The sequence below is a fragment of the Struthio camelus genome, chromosome 7 (assembly GCF_040807025.1).
Source record: "Struthio camelus isolate bStrCam1 chromosome 7, bStrCam1.hap1, whole genome shotgun sequence".
In the NCBI taxonomy this organism is placed as follows: domain Eukaryota; kingdom Metazoa; phylum Chordata; class Aves; order Struthioniformes; family Struthionidae; genus Struthio; species Struthio camelus.
This window is the reverse complement of record NC_090948.1, coordinates 709,921-728,666: the sequence shown is the minus strand read 5'-3', so window position 1 is coordinate 728,666 and position 18,746 is coordinate 709,921. Positions and strand designations below refer to the sequence as shown.

General features: G+C 46.5%; 1 protein-coding gene across 4 annotated transcripts in view; it reads left to right on the top strand.

Annotated features, from left to right (window-relative positions):
• Positions 1-271: 271 nt before the first annotated feature.
• PWWP2B (PWWP domain containing 2B) overlaps positions 272-18,746 on the top strand; it is a 44,605-nt gene continuing 26,130 nt past the window's right edge. For all 4 annotated transcript variants that reach the window (XM_068951331.1, XM_068951335.1, XM_068951334.1 and 1 more), the window contains exons 1-2: positions 272-504; positions 8,637-10,290. In XM_068951331.1, coding sequence (XP_068807432.1) covers positions 353-504; positions 8,637-10,272 — 1,788 coding nt within the window. In that variant the 5' untranslated portion in view covers positions 272-352 and the 3' untranslated portion in view covers positions 10,273-10,290. The remainder of the gene's footprint in view (positions 505-8,636; positions 10,291-18,746) is intronic.

Sequence of the window (18,746 nt, the reverse complement as noted above, 5' to 3'; positions counted from 1 at the left end):
CCCCCGCCCCTGCGCGGCCCCGCCCCCTCCTTGGTCCCGCCCCCTGCGAGGCGCCCCCACCTCCGAGGCCCCGCCCCCCGCGCGGCCCCGCCCCCTGCGAGGCGCCCCCCCACCTCCGTGGCGCCCCCACCTCCGAGGCCCCGCCCCCGTCTCGGCCCCGCCCAGCCGCCGCGCCGCTGCCGCTCTCACGCCCTTCCGCTTCCGGCCCGGCCGCCGCCGTGACGCCAGCGCGGCGCCGTGAGGTCATCGCGGCGGCGCGGCCCGGGGCGGAGCGCGGCGCGGCGCGGCGCGGAGCGGAAGGGAGCGGAGGGGCCGAGCCGAGCCGGGCCGGGCCGGGCCGGGCGGTCGCAGCATGGAGGAGGAAGCGGCGGCGGCGGCGGCGGGGCCGCGGGTGGGGTCGTGGCTGCCGGTGCTGGTGGAGCAGATGGTGAACGACACGCTGGTGGTGACGCTGAGCTGCGGCGAGCGCCGCTTCACCGGCGTCCTCCTCGACTGCACCAAGAAGTAGGGGCGGCCGCGGGGCGCCGCGGGCGGGGCCGGGGCCGGGGCCGGGGCCGGGGCCGCCCTTTGTCCGCGCCCGGCAACAAAGGGGCGGCGGGGCCGGGCCGGGCCTGGCGGCGGGGCCGGGCGGCGTCCGGCGGGCTCTGCCCCCCCCCCCCCCCCGGTGGAGTTTGCCCTTCCCCCGTGCTCGAGGCTGCCCGGCCCCGCTCGGCCGTGACGCGGCTCCTGGGGGCTGCGGGGTGACCTTCCGCCCGGCTCGGCCGCCCGCCTGCCCGGGCGCCTCTGGCTCTGGAGGGGTCGAGGCCCGCTCTGGCACCGCGCGGTGCTGCGCGGCATGAAAGGCGGCTTCTCATACGGGACGGGGCAGGCGTTCGCACAGCGGATGCTTTCTTTCAGAGCGGTGCCCGCTCTTAAAGCATCTTTAAATGCACCCCTGTTAAATACCGCCTTCCCGGGTACTAACGCAGCAAACCTGGCTAACTTCTCCCTGAGCGTGCGCTGTGTTAGCGGAAAGGTGAGAAGAGGAGCTTAGTTTCCCTCTCCTCAATAAATGGGTTGTCAAGTCAGCGCTGGGTGGGAATATAGCCAACTTCACCTCTGTAAACCTTGTTAGGAGATGTCTGAAACAAGCGTTCTGGACTTAATTTTCCTAGTTTGTTTATTTTCACATGGATATCCTGGAAAATTGGAGCCAGATTTTCAAAAGCATTCAGGCTTCTTACTCTGTTTAAGAGTCTTAAAGCCCTCCTTGGTCTCTGATTCCAGCCGAAACAGTAAGTGGCAGGCATCTCTTTACTCAGTTCAAAAAGCCGTCTGTCTCTAGCATTTAAAGTTTCAGTTGTCATCTTCATTAGTGGCAACATATACTTTTGGTTTTTTACCTGTGTTTTTTCCCTCTAACCTTTTCCTGGGTTTTCTTTCTTTCCTTTTTTTTTTTTTTGTTCTTTTTGATTTTGTATCCTTCCCCCCCCCATTCTGCCCCCAGTGAATCCAAGGAGCAACTAATCTAACATGTCTTCCTAGGCTTTTAAGGTGCCTCTGGAATCTTTCCATTCACCTGGCCTTATAGTTAGCAATAATGACCTCTGCTGGGGTTGAGGGTTGGAAGGCAGCCCGAAAGATCACCTGAAACTACGGAGCTGGCTTTGAGGAGGGCTGGCTCTCCTTCCGCTGCCCTCTGCTAGTCTCAGAAGCCTACAGCTCGGTGGTTGGCCGTGTGGACCTGTAGTGAAAACGTTAAAATAGCGCACCCTTTTCTGACCTGGAGTGAAAGGGAGAGGACAAAAAGGGGAAGGATTTTTGTTAATTTATTTTAACTGATGTCTACGATAACTGTTCCTTCTCTTCCCCTCTGCCCCAGTGATTATCATGTCTACTGATCGGGCTTTTCTGTGGGGAAAGATGAGCGTTCAGACAGAACTGGCTGACTCTGAAGTTAAACAGGAATGAGATTATTTGTCTTTAATCTCCTTAAAACAAGTTAAAATCTTTGAGCTGAGCTGTTTGATAATTCATTAATACAGTAGTGCCACCTCAGGTACAGAAATGCAATGAAAAGCAGTGCAGCTTCCGAGTGCCACCCGGAGCCATGTTTTACTGTAGCGATAAGGCAGAGAGAGGGAACGCCTACTGTCTGACTTTTCAGAAGGTAGTTGGAAACCTTGCGTCGAGATCTTGGCTTCCAGGAGCTTCTTGCAGTACTTGAGCAAGAACCTCTCCCCTCTATGGTTTAGGGCCTGGGTGCTGCAAGCCGAAAGGTCTCCCTGCTTCAGGTGTTTATACAGAATTTGCACGCGTAACAAATGCTGGAGGGCCTAATCCTAACTGTGGTGGTCCTTAATGTTGGCTGGCCTGAGATGACCCTCGTAAGCCTGTGACATGTGGTGACCGATACAGGGCTTGAGAGCTGTGGACAGGGAGCCACTGTGCTAATAGGTTTATTGGTTTTGCTAGTCAGTAGAAAGGAAATATCACATGAGGCACAGTTCCGGCCCCTGCAGAACTGTAGTGACTTCAGGTAAGCATGGGGAAGAGATTAAAATGACCTTCTCCCAGTTGCAGTGACTGTGAATGTGGTGTGTAGAGAGGAGATGAGATCTTGCTCGCTGCTGTGTGAACACCAGAGTGCAGGATTCAATCTGCTGGCAATTGGAAGCTGCCTTTTATTAAGGTAAAGGTAGGGATTGCATCCCAAAGGCAAGTAGGAATTCATCAGCTTGATGCTGAACTTTGAGGGCCTCAAAACTAGTCCAGAACAGGGCCATGGTGGAAGTTTTTTTCCTTTCTGCGCTTTGCTGTGTTGGTGGAGAGGTGTCTCTCACTAGCCTGCATTCTCCACACAGGAAGTTGATTTATGTTATGTCTTCGTCTCCTGGGCAAGGAGACCTGTGCTTGGTAATCCGTGGAACAGCAGTACATCTGTGAATGGGGAAGAGGGGATATACGTGATGGTGGGATTAGACTGCAAAGACGGAAGCAACTTAGAAGAGTCATCAAGGGGAGCATTGTTTTATATGTGGAAAAAGAGGGCTGAACCCCAAAAGGGAAAGAAGGAAAGCCTGTATGGTGGGTCGTTTGCTTCATTTTGTGTGTTAAACTCTTTTTGGTATTGCATACAACAGATTTGTGTTTGCGTTTCTCTTAAAATGTAGTGAATGGCTTGGGGAGCCGAGCGGGAACCAAAATATTTGATGCCAAGTTCCCAGGTAGTCAGTAAATCCTTTTTCGTTCAGGTCCATCCAGGGAACTTGGATACGTGGTTCCCGTTATTTTAGCAGTGAAAAAATGGGTCTTAGGTTTTAACTAGAAACTATTTCCAAGTTTATGGGATTTAGGGAACTTACGTGGGAAGCGCGAGTGGTTTGCAGGCACACGTGTGCTTACCTACCTTCAGCCTCCTTCGCACTTATGCCTTGAGGAACAGTGGGATGTAGTTAAAAATAGATGTGTGACTTTTTCAAAAGCTGTGGAATTATTTGAAGGAAAAATGGTGATAGCCTACCTCCCCCTTTTCCACTGTGGCTTAGAAAATAAATACTGGTACTTGCTGCAGTGACAGTATATACCGTTAAGTCATTGACAGTCACTCTCTTTTAATGAATTCATTCTTGTCATATGTAAACTGCAGAGCGTTCATGTTCACAAAGAAATAAATGTAAATGAATTTTGACTGCAATTGCAATGCTTTTGGTAGTAAGTCTTAGCAGTTTTCTTGCGGTTGAACTTGTAATGAGTTATTTTTTTAATCATGCATGAGTGTAAATCAGAGGATGGCATCTTCCGTTTCCAAGAAGAGATTGGATTGAGGTAACTTAATCCATTTGGCTATGTCTGTCCCAGAAACAGGGATTAAAAACAGAAGGAAATCACATTCTACAGTATATCCTGATGCTTGTAATAGCGGGACGCTCTCTCATGCCCCTAAACCAAAAACTCGCAGATCTTCATTTTGGTTGAATAGGTTTAAATATGCAGAGTCCATAATGACAGTATGGAGATAGAGGAAGTACTTGAATGACATCCGGATTTGTGTAAAGCAGTCTGTGGTGAAGGCTAGTGAAGTTCATACTTCTCCTTTTGGTTCAAGTAAACTTCTGCTGGAAAGCCAAGTGTGACACATGCTATGCTTCTTATTACGTAGCAGGTCGAAAAATAGTGAAGTTAAATCCTCTTATGAAGAGCTGTGCCTGTACAAAACTGGCTTCAGACTTGGTGGGCAGGGAAGAACACCTAATGGTGTCTGGGGCACTGGAATTTGCTAAGGCTCTCCAAAGTTGAGGCTTAATTATTTTAACAGTCAGTCTTTCCATAGCTGAACTAGTCTGAGGGAGCTTCAAATCTTCTAGTGCATCTTTAGCAGGAATAAAGTATGTGAGGTATAAAGAAACCGAAAGTAACCTTGTTTTATTGATTTCCCCCCCCCCCCCCCCCCCGCTTGTGCTGAGCAGACATAAATAGCAGGTGATGATATGGTGATGAAACAGTCCACAGCCTCTTTGGAGTTGTTTTTTCTTCCCCTCTGTCCCCTTGGCATGAGGAGTAGGGTTGGTGAGCAAAATATCACACAGGGAGGGTGGGAAAGGAAGCAGGTAAGAAAAGCAGCAGAACTCTTCTTGCGCGCTACACAAAAACTAATCTGGGAGGGAGACTTGAGAGGGGATGATTTCTCAGCAAAACGGATTTCTTATACTGGAAGCGTTTCCGAAGTCTGAATAAAAACAAATACAGGCTGACCCTGTAGGCAATAGCAGTACAATACAGCCCCTCAGGAGCAAACAGTTCCATCACTTGTGTGTCTTGGCTGTTGATTGTGTATTAGGATACGGGGTATTGTTACCACTTAGGAGGAAAAATAGTTTTCAGGATTCTGCTACCTTGTCTGAAGCCAAGAGACGCAACTGAAGGAACTGTTTGCTCCTGAGGGGCTGTATTTTACTGCTATTGCCTTTACTGTAACGATCTGAGATCCAAAGAGCACAGCTCCATCCAACTTGCTTTGTATCATGTTAAAAAAATCTTCACGTGCTGGGGACACTTGCAAGCTCGGTTAGGAAGGTAGGGGGAACTTTGTAAACTTTTGCTGTGCTCACCTCTGCATGATGAGAACCAAGGTACAGAAAGGAGTTTTAGGGAGACAGTTGTTCTGAATTTTTCAATTCCTACCTGGATTCCAAACCCAAAACTGGGACAGAAGGATTTAGCTGTGCAGAAAGCACAAGCAGTCGTGTATTTTAAAGTTTCTGATGCAGCTTTTTATTGCAGCTGTGCAGAGAATGCAGCTCTTGATGATGCTCTTGGATGTTATGGCAAGCTGTCGGCCTGTCCCACTGCTGTGCCTTGCTTGCTCTGCTGCAGTCTGGCGCTTGCTTTACGCTGCTAACCAAGGTGGATTTGTGCAGAGATGCTGAGCTGTGAGCAAAGATGCTGATGCAGGCAAGATGTGAGTGCGTTCCCCTCCTGTCAGCTTGGCAGAGGGTAACTTCTTGCAGAGCTGAAGGGTGGAGGCGGATCTTACCGGAGTGCCACAATAGGATTTGCCAGAGCTCATCTATCAGTGCTCTTAATCCTGCGTAGCCATGACCTTCCTTAGGCAGATTCTTTCCCCAGAGCTTTTTGCTGTAGCTGCTACCTGGCTGTGCAGAAGCAAGCTGGCGTGGAAAATGAATCTTAAGCTGCTTTGTTATTTAGCTTTGCAGTTCATGTAATCCTTCATCCAAGAGGCAGGTGTTTTATTTTTTCTCAGACCAGTAGTGTTACTGTGGCTTTGTCTGGGCTGAAGCTCAACCTGGACAAGGGGCTAATGGGCTGCTGCTAAATCGGAGCCCTGGCGTGTGGGAGTGACCAATGCTAGATGAGAAGTCCCTGCCTCAGGGAGCTGTTGCTGTTTTTTGTTGTTTTTTTCCTATTTTTGTGTAAAGCCTAAAGTAGCAAAATCCCAACCTAAAAGGCTTCTGGTTTCTGATTAAAATGACTTATCTGACCACTGTACTTCTCTGAAGCACTGGACCAGTTACATGTGCGAGTTTACGTACGTAGTCTGGTATCTCAGTCTGGCTGCATCTCAGTGCCCGGGCGAAGCAGGAAGCCTCCTGAAATCATTAGACTGTTTCTAGTTCTTCGTTACTCTTCTGCAAACGTTGTCGAGTTTGAGGTTAAAGTTAGTCCAGAGTTATGTAATCAAAATAGGACAGAGGTATCCTAATCACAGGCTCGTTAGTTTCTTTTACAAAAAATGTTGTCACTGCGCTTCCCAGGGAGGGTTTAGACCAGAATGCTGTGGTTCACTGGAGTGCCGTTTCTGTGGCAAGGTGTGCCATACCAAGAGTAGCAGGATTATAAAGCACTGAGATGTTAACTTTGGCATGTGTAAATCATCTCTTCAGTAAATCTAATGTTTGAGTGTTTTGCTTCTGCCAAGTGAGAAGCTTCATCCCACACCAGTTTTTCAGGAAGGAAATCTCCTTGATGGACTGCGTGCTCGTTTGCTTGCTCAGAATCGGGCTTTTGAGAGCAGACAGGGTCAGGGCCTGCGCAGAGGAGCAGAGAAAGCTGCGCCTGTCTCCATGTAAGGAACAGAAAGTTCCTTTTGTGTAGTTTTCTGGTGTGAGCGAATCAGACTAGTTCTTTGCATGAAATAACCAAAGTTTACAGCCAAAGCTTTGAGGATGACGGCACATTTAGTTGCTGTTATGAAATATGCTGACATCTTTGATCAGCTGTACAAACTGCACTTGCTTTGGTTATCGTTTGAGACACACCTAAATTCTGAGGTGTCTCTGTTTAAAAAACTTCTTAGAACAAAAACATTTTATTCCAAATTATGTAAATTCAACAGTTTCATCCTCTTGATTAACTAGCATTCAATCTTGAAAGTCATCCAGCTGAACTGAACTGTCTTCCAAGTAGCAGATTCTTGCTCTTTCACTCTTCAAGTGATGGGAAAGGACTTCTTTTTAAGAGTCCAGATAACTTGGTTACTTCTATTCATTTCAATTTAAGAGGAGCAGTGACTTGGTACCGGAATCAGACTACTCCTGCTTGCTTAGTTTATGCAAGCTTTATTTTTAAACTTGATTGGAGTCTCCATGGAAATCAGGTGACAGAGATGCTGTCTGTGATTGTCTGAGAAAAGAAAAATGAAGCTAGTGGATCAGAGCTGTGATAAATGGGGCCCATGTCTCCCAATCTCCTATGATCTAGTAAAGAAAACTGCTCTTTCTAATCTGGGATTGTTCATGACCTCCAGTAACACTGTTTTCTGCTGATCCTTCTGGGAAGGAGAAACGTTCTGGTCCATGCACAATAAGGGGAAGTGACGTTTGCAGTAGCCTAGGATATTCCTACAGTAAAGTGATCCAGCTTGAGGATGGAGTTGGGGAAGAAGCGCAGTCATGAGGCCCAAGTGCCTGGATGGGGTCAGGAGGCCGCTCTCAGGAGAGGAGCGAGCCAGCGCGGTCCGGTGGAGTCGGAAGGAAGCGTCTCCTCGCAGCAGGCTCTGTCACCTGAGTGGTTTTGCTATGCTGCTTTCTTGTTAAGAGAAGAGCGATTGAAAGAATTCCTTCATCTTCCCTCTGTGCTGCCCGGGGTAACGGTTGCTAAAGTCCTTCTCTGTAACGCTACCCTGGAACTCCTCCTCTGCCTGGGGAGAGGTACTTTTTCGTAGCTGAAAGGAGAAAAGATGGCTAGTGAGGGAGGGGACTGTAGTTTCCTAAACTAAAACTAACTAGTGTTTGGTCTGTAATGGCGAAACACTTTTTTGGGTGGCCCGTTCTGTAGATAAGCAGTGTTTCTGGAAAGCCAAGACAGTGAGCATTGTCCATTCTGAGAGGGTGTTTCAGGGTAAATATTTGTTGAAGTACTATGTTAGCATAACATCCCTAGTGTCAGGCCAGCAGCATAACTTTTGGTGCAGAAACCTGAAGACGTGAGTCACGATTATGAGTTTCAGTGTTGCAGAGGATTTGCTTTTATCGATACCTGTGCAATACTTTGATAGCCTATAATGAAACTTGGCAATGGACAATAATACATCGTGATTTATAATCTTCATATTCTGAAGTAATGGCATGTTCCTTTTTTGAACAAATAAAGATTATATAGGCAAAGGCCAATGGGAGAGGATCAAGACTGTGTACTGGGAAACCTCTGGTTTGAAAGTGCAAGTTATACATCCAAGTCCGGTTGTTCACATGTTGACTGAGGAGCTGAAAAATTAGCCATGCAAGTACAGTATGAAAAAAGGAACTTTAACTCCCAAAAATCTCTCCTTCTGGCTTTACCAGCCTGCTGATAGAGTAAACTGCTTTGCTAGAGTATAACTTCTTAGTGCAAAACTTCTTAGTCTGTGCAAAGAGTTCATGGAAGTAGAGATTTTGACCTGTTGTTCTCTGTGCCCTTTCTGGCAGAAGAGTAGGTTACCTTTCCTAAATTTTAAATGCTGTTGTGTTGTTTTTTTTCCAGTGACAGAATTGTCTGCCTTGTCGTAAAAGTAAAGGGAAAATGTTGCCTTATTAGCACGTGGAAGTCTGTTTTTAAAGAAAATAGCGTATTTTTTATGCAGCGTTTTCCCCGAGAAGTATCTTTCAAACATTCTGACTCTGTCTCTTTCCCTCCCTGTCCTTTTCACGCTGTTTTAGGTCCGGATTGTTTTGTCTTCCGTCTTCCCTTCCGAAGCAAGAGGAGCCTCCTGCTAATGCTTGCGCTAACTGGGTTCCTGAAGGCCGAGATCCCGTGCAGGGTGAGGCTGAGTCACAGCCTGCTGTTGAAAAGCCTCCCAAAGGAAACAGTGATGAGCAAGTACCACCTCTTCTGCCTCCCCCACCGCCCGGCAACCTTCCTCCGTACCCTCCTTATTTTGAGGGAGCTCCTTTTCCTCGTCCACTGTGGCTTCGGCACACGTATAACCAGTGGGTTCCTCAGCCACCGCCACGGACTATAAAGAGGACAAGGAGACGTTTGTCACGGAATAGAGACCCGGGAAGGCTTATCATGAGCACTATCAGACTGAGGCCAAGGCAGGTGCTCTGTGAAAAGTGTAAAAACACTCTGAACCCCGAGGATACAAACACAGCTAGGCAAAATGCTAAAACAAGGAGGAAGCTGAGCATTCAGGACAAAGAGCAGAAAAAGCACAGTGACTCTGACTACACTGAGAAAAGAAACAAAAGAGAAAAGAGAGAGGAAGACAAGTTTTCTGGGGAACTAGTGCATCGAACGCCAGTTATAAAAATATCCTACAGTACTCCACAAGGGAAAGGTGAAGTTGTAAAAATTCCTTCCCGAGTTCATGGCTCAGTCAAACCATTTTGTCCGCAGCGACTATTGCAGAATGGAGAGGAGGACCAAGAAGAGACTAGAGACACTGAACGATGTCGAGAAACCAAATGTTTAATGGACAAGTCAGCAGGCAGCCAGCTTGCTTCCATTCCAAAACTGAAGCTCACGCGGCCTGTGCATTCCGGTGCAGATGTTCCACCTCCAAAGATCCGACTGAAGCCCCATCGAATAAATGATGGTCAGAGTGTTTCAATTTATAAAGCAGAACTTATTGATGAGATAAATGTCCTTCAGAACAGCGGGGAGTCCAATCCTGGTGCGTTTTATAATGATGAATCCACAGACAGAAGTTTAGCAGAGATATCTTCAGGGAGTTCAGGTGAAGATGAGGACTTTAAAAGATTTCCCCAAGGTAAAGATGGACATGATAACTTGACTTTCCTTATGAATTATCGTAAAAGAAAAGCAGATTCTTCTAGCTTATCCGTGTGTAGTAACGACAGTCTAGATGAATCCAAGTCTTCTAGTTCAGAAGTAACATCACCAGAAATGTGTGACTTTTTACCTGGTGATGATGCGTCTGTCTCCTCATCTTCAAAAGATGAGCGTAAAATTGTGCCGCCGTTAACAGTTAGACTACATACACAAAGTGTGTCTAAATGTGTCACTGAAGATGGAAGAACTGTTTCAGTGGGGGATATTGTTTGGGGTAAAATTCATGGTTTTCCATGGTGGCCGGCACGTGTTCTTGACATAAACCTTAGCCAGAAGGAAAATGGGGAACCTTCATGGCGAGAAGCTAAAGTATCATGGTTTGGTTCTCCAACGACTTCGTTCTTATCTGTTTCAAAACTCTCTCCTTTCTCTGAATTTTTCAAACTGAGATTTAATCGCAAGAAGAAAGGGATGTATCGGAAAGCTATCACAGAAGCTGCAAAGGCAGTGGAGCATCTGACTCCAGAAATAAGAGATCTCTTAACACAGTTTGAAACATAACTTTGCCTCTGGTATCAGGTGAGTGCTTGCTGGACTAATGCTTCCCATGAAAATCTTTTTTGTATGTTAATCTACATTTCACTGTTTGTTTGAATTTGTCTTTCCTTTGAGGCTGAGGTTGACACTTGTTAAACTTAAATGTGTGAATGTTAGTTAGTGGTTGTGACTTTTTGGAGGCAATAATTGTTTGAAACGTTAGGAAGACCCGTGGGACCTGGAGCCCCAGATCTCATAGGGGACCGCAAGGTAATTAATACTGAGGACACAAGCGGTACTGGGCAAAGCCACTGTGAGGTGTTTCCCACAGGTTCCTGCTTGAAGAGCTAATAAAATTGTAGTCATGTGTTAGAGCCACTTACAGCTAGGATGTGGTGTGTATTGATGATGCTTCATTTGGGCTAAAACTGATCCCTTGTGATTGGAGGGCTAAAAGTTCCTGCACCTTCACTTTCCTTGAGTTATGTTTTAGTTCAAAGAACTAAAACTCTTATTGGAATCAAGATTGTATTTATCATAATTAGGTACTGATACCAAGCATTTAACAGTTAGAAATGCCCTCGGAGGCCCTTACCTCCCCTGCAATTGGTTGATTTCTTGTGAAGACATTTTCTTTTAGACTCTTCAGAATGAATGTACCAAAAACTGTCTTTGACCAGCGAGTTATATTTGAACTTTCTCACCGCGCTTGAGGTTAATCCTGTATCTGAAAGGGTGGCGCTTTGCCAAGGTGTAGCCTACATCACCACAAGCGAATTTTTTTTTAGGGTTCACAGGCAACCAGGGGTGGGAACATCAACGTGGGAGCAGATTCCTGGTAATGCCTCTACAAACATTTTGTCTTTACTGGCTGCAAGTGTGGAGGGGATAGAGAGTTGGGGATCTTGCACTCCCTGTCACATCAAACAGTTGAAATTTGTCTAGGATGAATATTTGGTGCCTACATATACAGGAAGTAGTGTGACTGGAAATAGCGTTGCCATCTGCAGTTTCAGCTGATGCTTCCTACTCTACTACAGTCAATGATGTCCATGGGGAAAGCGCCCATCAACTTGAATAAGAACTAGGCTCATTTGGCAACCTTCCAGCAGCGGCCGTCATAGTACACAGGACCTCGTTTGTGATACTGTTAAAGAAGGGGTTGGATTAACTTTATATCTGAAAACCATAGCTAGCCATTAGGAAGAGTTCCGCTAATGAGCGTCTAGCTTTATACACTGTGTCCTCTAGCGACGTATTGGTTCGTTATGTTGTCCCTTAATTTTTCCCGCTTCTTTAATGCTGGAAAAGCAATGTGTACGCAAGCCAGTACTACTCCTGCTATAGGCTGTCTACTCTTCTTAACTCATGGTATAGGCTTTAAATAATCAAGAGGATGTGGGGGCTGACACAGTGGGTATCTGATCTAGAGGCAGAGAGCAGAAGGGGTGTGAAGAGGTCTGTAAACCTGGGGAAAGAAGAAAATGTCAAGAGTGATGAGAAAAAAAATTACAGGAGGGCCTGGATTAAGGCCAGACCTTTCCTTCTTTCTATACTAGTCAAGTAAATCTTTCTGTGTGTCTATGGGTGTATAGATATATTTAACTGCCTGTAACCATTTTCCTGGCCTCCTTCAGCTGGCTGCCGAAGGATGAGTCTCTGCTTTAAATATCTGAGGTGAGCTGCCAACCCAGTCCACCTGGCTGCCTCTCAAAGATTAGGCAGTAATTGGATAAACAGCTGCAGTTACTCAGAAGAAAACTAGGAAAGCAGAACAAGACAGCTTTCCATGTTCCCCATGTGTCTAATGTACTCAGTTTCCTTATGAGACCAGCATGCCTAGTATTTTTGGTGAATGCCACTTATAAAACAACTCTCTGTTGCTGAGACCTGCCCTATAGCTAATTTTCTCCATTCAGGGGAATTTAATGTTATTGTTTCCCTTGAATTTTCCTAAGGTAGAACTGAAACATTTCTGTCCATTGCTGATTGACTGTTATACCCTGCAGGGTATAACTTTAGTTCTCAGTAATGTTTGCAATTCCTTAGTCCTAGAACCGCAATGATCCTGGAGTTGCAGTTAAATATCTGAAGGCTTTGAGGCCTTTTATAGGCACTACAACTTTATATCAGTAACAGTAGTTTCGAAGAGTAGGCTTGTGACTGGTAACATTGCGCTTAGCTGCTGTGAAAGCCATTGTGCCATGACTTCAACAGCAGCTGCACAAAGGCCTGTTATTGCTAACAAACAGAATGAGCAAGAATGCAGGAGATGCATGTAGCGCTTTGTTAGCGCTGCGTACGTTAACCCTAGGCATGTCAACGCTGAGCAACTGTTGGCGCTTTCTATTGTGAATCTTTCTGACTGTCTTCTGGCATATGGTACCGTTCTGCAAAGGATGTAGGGTAATTACTGGAAGAAAAAATTAAAAAACAATTCAGATAACTTGTGAATACGTGTAAAGCTAGAGGTAACTGGATTTAAAAGGGAATAATCTTCTTTTGATTAGAAAAGCTATTATTTTGGGGACAAAATAATAAAAACCCCTACTTTTTTGCAAGGAAAAGACTCTGTCATTAGCTGACTACTAAAATAAGTTTTCTGGAAAAAGAACAGGCAGACTAGCAACCTGTGAAAATCAAATTCATAAGACGCTCTTGGTTTAGAGTACAGTCGAGAGGAAAAACACCCGCTAAGCATGTTCTCTTGCTGCTTTGTAGCTTCTATTTTTGTCTCATGTATAGAGCGCCTGCTACTGCTTGGACGCTGTTTTGTGCTTCAGGCATGTCTTATGCTTTTTGCGCTGTAGTTAAACACTGATGTAAATTCTTATCATGGGGTATTGGTCTAGTTTTGAGGCACTAGATCCTAGCTCATCTCTGCTCGTTTCGTTTGTATGATTAAAGACCTTTATAGTTAACAAAAAGTAGCTGACCAGACTGAAAACTCTGGGAGTGTCAGCAGAGTAGATGGTGTTACTCAGCGCTCTGAACCTAACCTGCTGTTTATGCCTGCCTTCTCCAGAAGCCTGTGCGCTGTCGGAAATCGTGTCCCGAAGAGCTGAGAGAGCCAGGATGTGGCCTAATCCCTTCTCAAGGCTGCCTGTAACGGCAAAGCGTGAGGAAAATGGTTGCCTCTAGCTCTGTCTGCAAAGTTGTTTGCCTTTATCTTAAGGAAAGCCTTTAAAAGCACTTACAAATCCAAGTGAGGCTGTAGCCGAGCTGCTCTTGGCAAGGCTCATGCTTTGCAGCAGTTCTTTGTTCTCCAGCTTTAAAACTACTTAAGTAAAACTAGCTGGGATTAAAAGATTGTGTTTACTGTTCCTTGAGATAATTTAAGTTGTTCATTTCCCTCCCTCACCTACTGTCATCAGTTTGAGATGCTAAAAGATGCCAGCTTGGCTGCAAAGGTGTGTGGGAAGGGAAGAGAAAATGGGTTGGTGTATCAAAGAAATGTTCTCGGTAGAAGTCAGTCGCATAGTTCTAGCATGCTCCCATGCATGTCTCGGGATAGATTCTAGCATTTTTCTGCTGAGGTTTTGCCAAGACCAAACATGCAGATGCTTGCTTCATCCTCGCTGTTATCCTCTGTCCTGCAGGCTTCTTTAATTGCAGCTTCCTCTCTCAGAAGAGGAAAAGGGAAGCATGCTATCCTCCCAAAACTCTCTGCAGCCTTCAGAGGAAGATTATGTGCCCTTTATTCCTCTTAAAAAATTAAAATTAAAACAAGTGTGAGTATATGAAGCTCTCGGGGAGAGTTTTTCAGGCTTGTGATTTAACTCTGCTTCACCAGCTGTCCTAAACTGCCCAGCCTAGCAGCATTTCCAGCTTTGGGAGCAGATGGGTGCTGGGTTACTTTCGTGGGAGAAGCTGACTCAGAGAAGGAAGGAAGTGAGCCAGCCTGCCTTGTGTTGCAGAGCAGTCCTCAACAATGGACAGCCTCCGTTCTTTTTGTTCTTTATTAAAAGTGCAGCAAAAACAAAGCAGGGCTAGCTGCTGAAGATTAAACTGTTGATTTTTTTTTTTTAAGCTGAATGCCTGGCCAGTCTGAGAGATGATTTAGTATACCTGAACTTTAATAAACAACTGAAAATTGCAGAAATATAACAGATAACCAGTTTAGTAGTTAAAAAATGAGTTATTTGTGAGAGCTGAGGTCTTGAGCTAGTTACAACTCTGAACTGTTACTTGAGAGAGGCTGTGCCTAAATTCAGTCGTCACAGTTTCGCCAGGGTTGAATATCAGTATCTGTGTGCTGTCGTCTGCCTGGAGTGATACCGAGCTGCTGATGCTGAAGAGCTGGTTGCACATGCAGCTGAGCAGTCGTCATGGCTCCTTTCAGGAGAGGGGAAGATCTTGCTCCCCTTCCTGTCTCTCCTTCCAGCTGCATGATCTCTCTTTTGCTCCCTCCTTTGCGCCAGATCTGTGTTTCATCAGAAACTACCTGGAATTTTGCTTGTGCGCATGGTCTCTTTTCTGGGTTAGCTTTTTGTTGGTTTAGTGAGACAACTGGTTTGCAGGGCAGGCTCTGAAATGAGGAGAGCCACAGGAACGCGTGGCCTACAGGAAAGATGCAAGTAAAAAGAGAAGGGTGTGAGTCTTTCCCCTTTCTGAAGCAGCAGGTTGAAATTGCCCCACGTGCACTTCATGGATGACTGCCATGGGATGCAGTGATGTTTCTCCTTCTACATCTTGCTTAAGATATTTTGCTTCTCCCCTTGTTTTTGTGGTATCCTGCCCCTTTCCCCTAGGTGTCCATATGTCACTGTTCATGAGGCCATGCTGTAGACTGGAGTAGTGCTGCGCTTGGGTTCCTAACTCATTATCCTTAACCCGTTTTGGTTGTGGCACTCTTGTTTCCAGGATAGCCTTTAAATGTCTGTCCATTTATGTCTACCCAGCAGTAGCACAGGGGAGGAATGGACACAGAAGTCAGCTTTTTGGTGGGGATGGGGACTTGTATTGTGTAATGATACCTGCAGACCGATAACTTTTCTGACAAGCTAAAACAACTTTTTTGAGAACTTAAGCTTATTCAGCCTGCACCTAGCATGGCAATAGCTCGTTTCTCAGCAGGGGTGGTAGGCCTGTGCACGGGACCAGAGCCAGTGCGTGTGGCGTGCTGGTGCTTCAGCACTCCAGCCTGGTCTGTGAGGTCGATAGTTGACTTTTTCTTGAGTATAAGAATCTCACAGAATCACAGAATGGTTGAGGTTGGCAGGGACCTCTGGAGATCATCTAGTCCAACCTCCCTGCTCAAGCAGAGTCCTCTAGAGCATATTGCCCAGGATCACATCCAGATGGGTTTTGAATATCTCCAGCGAAGGAGACTCCACTACCTCTCTGGGCAACCTGTTCCAGTGCTCTGTCACCCTCACAGTCAAGAAGTTTTTTCTCAGGTTTAGGTGGAACTTTGTGTTTCAGTTTGTGCCCGTTGCCTCTTGTCCTGTTGCTGGGCACCACGGAGAAGAGGCTGGCCTCATCCTCTTGACACCCCCCCTTCAGGTACTTGTACACATTGGTCAGATCACCTCTCAGTCTTCTCTTCTCCAGGCTGAACAGGCCCAGCTCTTGCAGCCTTTCTTCAGAGGAGAGATGCTCCGGTCCCCTCATCATCTTTGTAGCCCTCCGCTGGACTCTCTCCAGGAGTGCCATGTCTCTCTTGTCCTGGGGAGCCCAGAATTGGACACAGTGCTCCCTTGACCTGCTGGCAACACTCTGCCTAATGCACCCCAGGATCCCATTAGCCTTCTTGGCCACAAGGGCACATTGCTGGCTCATGCTTAACTTGTCCACCAGGACTTCCAGGTCCTTCTCTGCAGAGCTGCTTTCCAGCAGGTCAGCCCCCAGCCTGTACTGCTGCATGGGATTATTCCTCCCTAGGAAGGGAATTCCTCCCTCTCCATGTGCTGTTGCATATTGCTTTCTGTTCACTTTCACAATAACTTCATATTTAAACTTGAAGCTATGTAAACGTGAAGTTTGAGTTAAGTGCCTTTTCTTCCAGTACTTTTCCAAGTTCCCAAAACCCCAGCTTACTGCTTGTTGGTTTTATAACAAACAGGTTTGCTGACATATCCTAGGTGTTAAATTTAGCTGCCCAAGAGATGCAGCCCAACAGGTATATGATGCAGTGTACTGAGCATGCTTCTAGTCCGGAGTAACCAGCTGCACAGGCCAGATCTTGCCCTTCTGGAGTTCTGCATCGCACTCGTGGTTTTGGGGAGAAACTGCTCATGGGGCCGCTGTTCTGGTCTGCCTCGTGGCCTGCAACCTAACACAAAGGGGAATGGGGCAGAAACGCGTGTGTCCTACGGCTTCCCTCTGCCTGCCCCAGGGAGAGCACCACGCGGCTGGGTTTGGGGCTTTTTAAAAAAGCATATTTTGCTCTGACTCTTAGGTGATAAGTGTTGGTCTGCAGGGGTATGGGGGCCTCAGCAGACTGAGTAAATGCTGCAGCACTTTGAAGCTGGGTCTCTGGTTTTGCTTTGCGATCCTCCTGAGTGGTTTCTCATGACAGATTGCTCTTCTCCCCTCCCTGCTCCCAGCCCGTTCACACAATAAAGCTTTTTATGAAAATCCCTTCTAAAATTTCATATACATCTCTGCATGCAACAACTTACAATATGTATATTCATTTACTTTCTCACTCTAGAGAGTCCTTTATTCCCCTCCCTTTGGCTCCCCCTGCCCTAGCTGTGCCTGTGATACCATTAGACTTTAAACTTTGGGGCTCTCAACTCATTATCCGTAACGCATTTTGGTTGTGGCCCTCTTGTTTCCAGGATAGCCTTTAAATGTCTGCCCGTTTATGTCTACCCAGCTTACTTTTTTATTTCCTTTTTGAAGGTTTTAATTTTACTGCTGTTAGCCTAATATAGCCTCAGTATCTGTATATTTAGCAGTTCATCACAAAAAGAACAGTGCTACTATGTACAGCAAAATCAAAGCTTATTGCATACTTGCTATATATAGTAAGTTCTAATGTAAAATTTGGAACATTGGGTTATGACTTCACCTTCAAAGATGTTCAGGGCTTTGTGTGTGCATGTAGCTAGTATTGCTTGCCAACAGTTTATGATGCAACATAAATCACTTCTCTTGTACCTCTTCTCTTCTGCTCTACCAGAGGCACGGAAAGGTTATATAACTTTGTGCTGATATAAAGTTGTGGTGGTGACTGATGTGAAAGCTGACTTTTTAAAAACACCTGCCTGATCATGTGAAATATTTCAACCAGAAGATGAATGCTTCAGAGATTTGTCTCTTGTCCTGGTCTCTAGCTGGTTCAGTCAACTAAAACCAAGCATCACACTTGATTACTGTTTCGCAAAGTCCTCCAGGCAGCTTCGAGTCAGCATCTGTGCGTGCCTAATACAAAGCAGGAGAGCAAATCTGAAATAGACCCAATGCATACTTGTGCGCCTCAGCACTGGGTGTCTGGAGCTGCACGCCTGGTTTTATGCTGCTGATTTTCCTGTTTCCAAAAGACTTTGTGCGTTTGGCTTGTGGCCACTGTTGCTGCGTTTGGAGGCATCTAGGTCCCTGTCGATTCTCCCTGCTTGTGCCATCTGTTGCCTCTTTCCCTCCCCTGCTTAAAAAAGAATTTTTTGGGAAGTGCCAGTAGGCCATATATTGTGCTATTTGTAACTGCACGCGAGCCGTGCAGTTCCCTAAGAACGCGCTCTGCTTCCGTGAGCTGTAACTTCAGCTGCTGAAGGAGATTTGCCTAAACTGAAGGGCTTAACAACTCTCCTTGGAAAAACAGCGAGCTGCTTTCCTCTGGCCTACAGGTCCCAAAGCACCAGCTGAGGCTTTGGGAGGCTGCTCGTGCCGCCTGCAGAGTTTGGCAGCTGTGAGACTGATCAGCTGCGCAAAGAGGGCTGTCCCCCTGCAGTGCCATTAGCATGCTCTGGGTGCAGGTGTTGGCTGGATCCCCTGTAGAAGCAGGAACAGGCTTCTAGTGCATGATGTAAGGGGAGCCGGGGCCCCCAGAACAGCCCCTCCACGGCACTCCTTGGGTATGAACTCGGAGCAGGTCGCTGCAGTGCCCAGGTGCTTTGGCGGGTGAAGAGATGGGCTGTGTCTCTGCGCGATGAAGAGTTGTGTCTGAGCGAAGAGCCTGGAAACTTGCTGCTTTGGCTACAGCTGACAGTGTTTGCAAAAAGGGTAACTTCCTGTAAGAAAGACATTTCTGCAGCTTTTCCTGGATTACGTTTATTTACTTGTTTGGATTGTAAGCTCAAATGGAGGTGTTTAAAACTTCACTTAGATTTCTGTCTTTTTCATACTGACCAGAACAAGTTTGGCAAGGTGGGATCTCAGAGACGGGGCCCGCTGAAGTGTAGTTTTGTGGTGAGTAGTCCTGGTGAGCAGAAGGGGTAAAGCTCTTGCAGAAGGAGGCCTGTTGTCTCTCTCTGTGCCCTCCAAGAAGGCTCAGAAGTTCATTCTGCTTCTGTTGCAGTGACGCAGATGTTTGCAGACTATTAACCACCCTC